This window comes from Ambystoma mexicanum, chromosome 1q, assembly GCF_040938575.1.
Source record: "Ambystoma mexicanum isolate Mex_15411 chromosome 1q, UKY_AmexF1_1, whole genome shotgun sequence".
Taxonomy (NCBI): Eukaryota; Metazoa; Chordata; class Amphibia; order Caudata; family Ambystomatidae; genus Ambystoma; species Ambystoma mexicanum.
Window position 1 is genome coordinate 531,173,010 of NC_090922.1, and position 7,058 is coordinate 531,180,067.

The following is a 7,058-nucleotide window of genomic DNA, read 5'->3' on the forward strand; positions in this document are numbered from 1 at the left end:
AAGCACTCAAGTTTTTGCAGTTGAAGTCAGGGTGAGATTCCATTATTTGCCCGGGATCACACACTTAAGCTAAACAGCGAAGCAGGGATTTTAACCCACTATGCAATTTGGGCACGCCAACCTTCTTCCATGCTTTACTTGGAACAAATATTTAGGTTTTGGGTGTAAAGGTCTACAATAATACTGTTCTATAGAGTTCACTTGCAAAATACACATATTGCATAGCAAAGCATCATGACAACATGTAAATCCTTATAGCAGCATGTGTAGCCAAAATAATATCAGTGTACCTTTATTTATTTTCCACGTATTGAATGGAAAACTATAAGATGCAAAAGACAAAATAACTATCTACCCACTTTATGTTCAGCGCATTAAGAAATAAAAGAGGATGTGTATTAAACTCACTTAGGTTTGGAGGTTTGTCACAAACCTTCAGCGTGGTGTTATGTATGGTTTTAAGAACATTCAACTAAGGACATCAAAGCAAACTTTACTTTTTAGCATAACTATCTATTAGATGTTATAGGTATGAATACATTTTTAAAGGGTGCTTTATTGTGCTGCTCGTTTTAACTGTCACAGATTTGGAAGGTGACTGGTGGTCTTTCAGTTGGAAAATCACCATTATGCATAAGAACGGCTATGCTGCTGATGAGAAAAGAAACGTGTTGTCGAGTTCATTACAGCACTGGCTGAAGAGCCAGGGACGCAGCCTGTGTGTCTTAGGGGGGCTGTGACTCAGAGAAACGGGCAATTCTTTCAAATCAAAATGCACAATTTAATTTAAATCACATTTTATCGGAAAACTCTCCTAGAGTTTTCTGATGAAATGTGATGCAAATTAAATTGTGCATTTTGATTTGGAAGAATATTTATTCAGTAGCAATGGCCGAGTCCTCCGTCCTGGCCTCTTCGGTCCGTCCATTGAGTTACTCAATGTAGGGACGCAGAGGACAGGACAGAGGACTCAGAGCGTCAGAAAGCGATCACACAGGAGTGTTAAGCTCGACCTGAGCTAGTCAGCAGCCGGACTGACTCGAGGCGTTTCCTCTTACTAACAGGCGTTCCCTCTTACTAAGAGGAAACGCCTCGAGTGAGTCACCTCTTATAAGTAATTTTTTCTTTTTTTTGGTTGAGTGGCACTCGACCAAAAAAAAGAAAAAAAATACTTAAGAGCCGAGTAAGAAGAGCAAAAAAAATATACCTGTCACTGGCTGAAGTCCAACGACTGCTGCTCCTCCTTTCTGGTCCAGCGCCAGGCCCAGATGGGATCCTCGGGTTCCTGCAACGTCTGGCACACTGTAGACTACTGAAAGAGCCCCACCCCACATGCTGGAACTGAAAACAAAAACGACCCCCTATGGGAAACGCAACCAAACAGAGCATGGGCTGTGTTTGGTTTCCTTTCTTTCTGTAAAGTTCCAGCATTTGGGTGGGTGAAGAAAAGAATACCTTGGGGGCGTTCCTTGATGAACCCCCTCCAGGCATCCTTTTCAGCTGTGTTTATCAGCTTTCACTGCTGTACCGGGAGGGCCTGCAGTGCGTATGTGTGGCAGGGATCGCTGATTTCAGCGCACCCCGCTGCACATTCACTGCAGTGCCGACCACGCCCGTGAATGGTGGGCGGGGGTGTCATTATTGGTGGGGCTCTGTCCCTCCCGCCCCAATGGACCAGCCGCCACTGCCAAACTGCATGACCCGGTACCCAAAGTGGCCGTAAGTCCTAAAGGCAGTCTTCCACTCATCACCAGAGTGGATGCGCAGGACAGGACATGATAAGTACCCCGTAAATCTAGTTTGGTGAAATTGACAGCACACTGGAGCGCCTCCAGCATCTCCCTTATGAGGGGCATGGGATATCTGTCATACGGTCACCTTACTCAAACCCCTGTAGTCGATACACGGCCTAAGTTCTTGAGAGTCTTTTTTGGATATAAAGAGCTAATCAGTCCGTTCTTCAGGTTTTCTTGCAGGTACTCTTTGAGCGCCTGCTTCTCTGGGTTGGTTAAGGAGAAAATGGGGCCAAAAGGTACAAAAGCATCGGGAGACAGTTCCATGGCGCAATCCTCTGGGCAGTGGGGGGTAGTCCCATGGGCCCCTTGTCTAGCAAGACTTTGCTGAAGCGCTGGTATGGGGTAAGTATGCAATTTACTTCTGCAATCGAAGACCAAGAGACAGCACATTCAGCAGTGGTAGGTTTTCCCACAGAGGTAGGAAGGCAGTGTGAAGAGCAATATTTGGAACAAAAACGGAGTGTATTCTCCTTCCAATTCATATGGGGGTTATGCTTCCTTAACCAAGGAATTCCCAGTATCAGTGGAAAGTGGGCAGCTCTGATGAGATCAAACTAGAGGGTCCCCTGATGGTCAAAAATAGATAGCTGTAAAGGCACAGAAACATGGGTGATGGGTCCTGCACTCAGAGGTTTTCCATCAACCCCTTCCACAGCTTGATTTTCTATGTGCTCTTGTGGAGGTATTCCTTCATTCTTAGCCCAAATCACATCCATAAAGTTGCCCGCCGCACCATATCGATCAAAGCCAAGACTTTGATCTTCCTTCCGGTAACATTAGGAAGTATGCGAACTACCAATAAACGGGAATTGGATTGAGCAGATTGTGAGTAGGTGGTAAAAACTGGACCTTCCTTGTGGCCCCGGCCGGCGACCTATTCTAGGGTCAGGGTCTGTCATTTCACGTTCTCCTCTTTGGGACTTCTGGACAGTCCTGGAGCAGATGATGTCCGGCTCTACAATACATACAAAGACTGAAGTCTCTTCTCTTTCATTCCAAGGGGGACAACAGTCCTCTTTCTTAACTGATTTGCATGGGTTCTTCCTTGGGACTTTCACTAGACAGAGGAAATAGTGCCCGGATGGGAGAAGAGGATGTGCTTCCCTTGTAGTCTTTTCCTTTACGATCGTCTTTCTTCCAGAAAGTAATCTATCTGAAGCACTAGTGAAATCAAATCAGAAAGCGAAAAAGCGTGAGCGATACGGGCAAGTTTATCCTTCAGATCTTCCTGTAGACCCCTTCTATAGATGGACAAGTGAGCCTCCTCTGGCCATCCTGCTTCAACAATCAGTGATGTAACTCATTAGATCAGATGAACCCTGACGAATATCCAGAAGTGTCTTAACAGCTGAAAAGACCACTTCAGGACATTGAAATGTCCATTTAAGGAGTTCTATAAAGGCACCATAGTCCAGCAATACAGGATTGGAAGATGTGACCAACGGGGTGGTGCATGCTAGAGCTTTGCCGGTTATATTGGACACCATGAAACCCACACAAGCCTGATCCATGGCATAGGTGGAGGGCCAAAATGTGAAGTGGACTTTACAGGCCTCTATGAATTCTTTGATCCTTTTAGGGGATCCATCACATTTTCCTGAGGCAAGTCCCATGGATGGGAGGTCCATAGAGCGATCCTGTCTAGCAAATACCATCTGTCTGAGGACTGCGTTTTCTGTTTTCAGACCTTGTACTTCCAGGGACAAGCCTTGAACTGCAGCAAGAAGTTCCTGTACCTGTTCTGTGGTGGCCATTGTCGTAGTAGTTTGTTGGCATTGCAAACTGTCAAAGCTGGAAACGTCTTCCTCACTTGAGTCGTTGTAGCTGGAAGGGCTAGGTGAGTCTTCCTTCGGTGCAGACGTTCGTTTCTTTCTTGAGGATCGTCTGTCCTTGTAGAGATACAGACGTTCTCAGGGAGAAGCCACTATGCCAGCTGTCTACCCATCAACGGCACGAGGCCCCTTCCTGAAAAGACCAGTTGAAGGGAAAAAGCCGAAAGGCGCCAAAAAAACCTTCAATCCAAAGTAGTTCTTCCTTGATCAAACAGAAGGTGCAATCCCAGGAAAGAGTATGATCCCGTAGGGAGATGGTGTGTCCCTGAGATGCAATAGCCAGTCAAGGTAGGAAAAACAGCTGAGAAGAGCACAGAGAAAAGCCTACTGCAAGCACAAAAACACAGGTTTGATGGATAATCCCGGAATGACAAAGCAAGTAAGTCCAGAAATGACAAAGCTAGGAAGGCAAGTCAGGGTAGAATGGAATGCTGGAGGCAGGTGAGCACGGCAAGATCGAGGGGCGATGGTGCCAGATGAATGAGGGAAAGGAAGTTAGAAATCAAGCAGGAAAACAGCATCTTACCACAAAGAGAGTGAGCGCAGGGTTGAAATGCCCAGAGCGAGTGTCGCAGTTTGAATAAGAAGAAAAGTGGTGGCCGCCATGTTGGAAATAAGCTGGACCGGTGAAGACGTTCAAAGAAGAACGTGGCGGCAAATCAATGGTGCCTAGAGCGCCATTTCCTCTACAGGCTCCAGGAGGGACAGCCGATTACACCTTTACACCATTATGAAGGCACTCCGACAGTTCAGATTAACAGCCAACCCAAAGAAATGAAGATTAGCTCAATCAGCAATGGTGGTATAAAACCATAGCAAGAACAGGTAAAAGCTGTACTAGATGCTCCGACGCCCAAAATCAAGAGAAATCTTTGAGCATTCTTGGTTTGGATTGGGTATCATCATTGGTTTATCCCAAAATTCTCAGATAAAACATCAAGGTTGACAGACAAACTAAAGAATGCAGAACCTCAGAAGATTTGTTTGACTGAGGAAGATAATGGGCCTCATTCCGACCCAGGCGCAAAGGGATCCTGGCCACCGTTAAGGACAACAGTGCCGGTAATCCCTTTGCACCCTATTCCGAGGTCCCTTAACGGGTCCCGCTATGGGCGCCTGGCTTTACCAGACGGCCTTAACGGGACCCGCAAAGGGACCAGGGAGCAAATAATGCTACCGCAAATTGCCTTACTGTTATTAGCTCACTCCCCATTCCCATTGAGCCCTATGGGGTCTCAAATGGGAATGGGGATTGCCTTTTTCAATGGGGACTTACCGGTCCTGCAAAGGTCAGACTAGACGGTAAATCCCCATTGAACTAGGTCGGAGTCAGAACGGGTTTTGGAGACAGCCATGGCGCAAAAAGCCCCATGGCTACCTCCAAACTCGGAATGAGGCCCAATGTGTGTTATAACAACTTAAAACAGACCCTATGCCACAACCCCATATTAGAAGTGGCACATTTCTCAAAAGAATGTATGGTACAGACTGATTGCTCCCTGGCAGAATTAGGAGCAGTATTATCTCAAGAGTAAACGATGGTTTAGAACATGCCATCTTATTCACTAGTCATTAACTATTTCCAAGAGAAAATAACTACTCTGTCCTAGAATTAGAAGTCCTTGCCCACAAATGGGCAATCCTCCATCTTTGATACCATCTACTGGGAAAAAAGTTTACACTTGTTACTGACCACTCACCCTTAGTATGGATAAATCAGAGTAAGGGTCTAACCATCGAGCCTTGCGATGGTTCTTGGACTTGCAACTCTACTGTTTCACTGTGGAACCCCATAAAGGTAAAGATCAAGGAAATGTTGAATTCCTTTCCCAGTTCCCCTGCGAAACAGAGACGTCCACATCGCATAGGGGAAAGGTATGTGAGAAACCAGAGGGTGTCTCACCGTCTAGTACCCAGGGGTCTCTTGCTCAAGTGGCCACGGCACGGCCAGCACCTTTGGATCCAGTCCTTGGGGGTGGACTAGTGCGGGAGGATTACCTGGGTGAGGGGTTCTTGGGGAGTGGGGGTGAGGCATCTAATGATGAGACACGGTATACCCCTTTCCAATAACCCAATCCCATCCTATTTTTTAGGTTATTCCAACATCCCAGTCCCCCCCTTTCCTACACAAATACTGATCTGAGGAAGAGGAGGTCTAAGAGAAAAAAGATGGACACTCATACATTACACTTGACATGTCCCGTTAATATGGTCAGGCAAAGTCAGGCAATTGACCACAATTGCATACACCTGACGCACATTAACCCTCCCCACACGAATAAAAGGTGGAGCACTGGGACACACTCTGAGCAAGGTGAGACACGGAATGAAGTAGTACTTCCAGGGCTGCAGCAAACCAGGTGCAGCAGGACAACACACAGAGGGACGGAAGCAAGAGGTAGAGCAATCCTGAACCTCCCTGCGAGAGGTCTTTATCTCCCTGGGACCTTGAATGTTGCGGATGAAAGGCTGATTGAAAGGAAAGAGAAAGCTTGCATAGTGTTTCCACGTTATCAGCCACCCTTCCAGGTTAATGACAGAGCCGGGTGAGGCGAGACGCCAGCTGTGAACTGCAAACCTTGACTACAGGAACAGAGCCGCGAGCAAACGCACACACAGCCGGTGAGTGAAGTGAATGCCCCGAAAGACCGGTTTGTCTGAAACGAATATTGTAGCGGCTATAAAGTGGCAGGGGCAGGTTGTACGTAAGACGCAACCGTAAGGAAAGCGATTAAAGACTTTTGTTCATGATTAAAGGCGCAGCGCGATACCAAGTAGCAAAGTGGTAATACTGTAAGAAGCGGTACAATCAAAGGTCTTTGTGATATCACGCACACAAGAAATACATGGAGAAAGTAGGAAACAAGGTGTGCACCGACGGACGGTAGCCTGAGACTGAAAACTGCAAGTACATGAAGGCATTGCAAGAAAGTGTCATTTGGTGAACATTTTTTTTAACTTTCTTTTTGTATGGTTGCGAAGCTATAAGGAATCAAAGAACTTATGTGTTATAAAGGGAAAAGCAAATGAGACGAAAGGTCGAAGTGGTCATGCAGAGGTCTTCGAAAAATCCTTGCACATTCAAAAGTCTTTGACTGTAGAAAAAGTAAAAGAGAGGCTTGAGCCCGGAAGGAAGGGAGCCTAGTGAATGTGATACAAAGCTTGGCGAGGGGAACCCCATGAACTGTGAAATAAAGGTCTGAGCCCGACAGAGGGAGACCTAGGTAAATTGGTACTTCTGGAGAAGAAGCTGAGCCGTGATTGTGAACTGTGGTACTTTTGTTGAACTGCCAAAAAAAGGAACTTGATCCTGGTAGGGCAAGCGGGCCCTGGTCCACGATCTTTGAACTGCATCTGTGTGTCTGGAGCCAGAGTGTGTCACCTAAGCCAAGTGTACCACCTTACCACGTGCTGCAAAATGTGGAGGGAG

General features: G+C 46.5%; 1 protein-coding gene across 1 annotated transcript; it reads right to left on the reverse strand.

Moving 5' to 3' along the window:
• Nucleotides 1-3,076: 3,076 nt before the first annotated feature.
• LOC138557226 (protein LDOC1-like) lies at nucleotides 3,077-3,550 on the reverse strand. The gene has a single exon (XM_069642630.1). The coding sequence runs from the start codon at nucleotides 3,548-3,550 to the stop codon at nucleotides 3,077-3,079; it is 474 nt and encodes a 157-aa protein (XP_069498731.1).
• Between the last annotated feature and the right edge of the window lie 3,508 nt (nucleotides 3,551-7,058).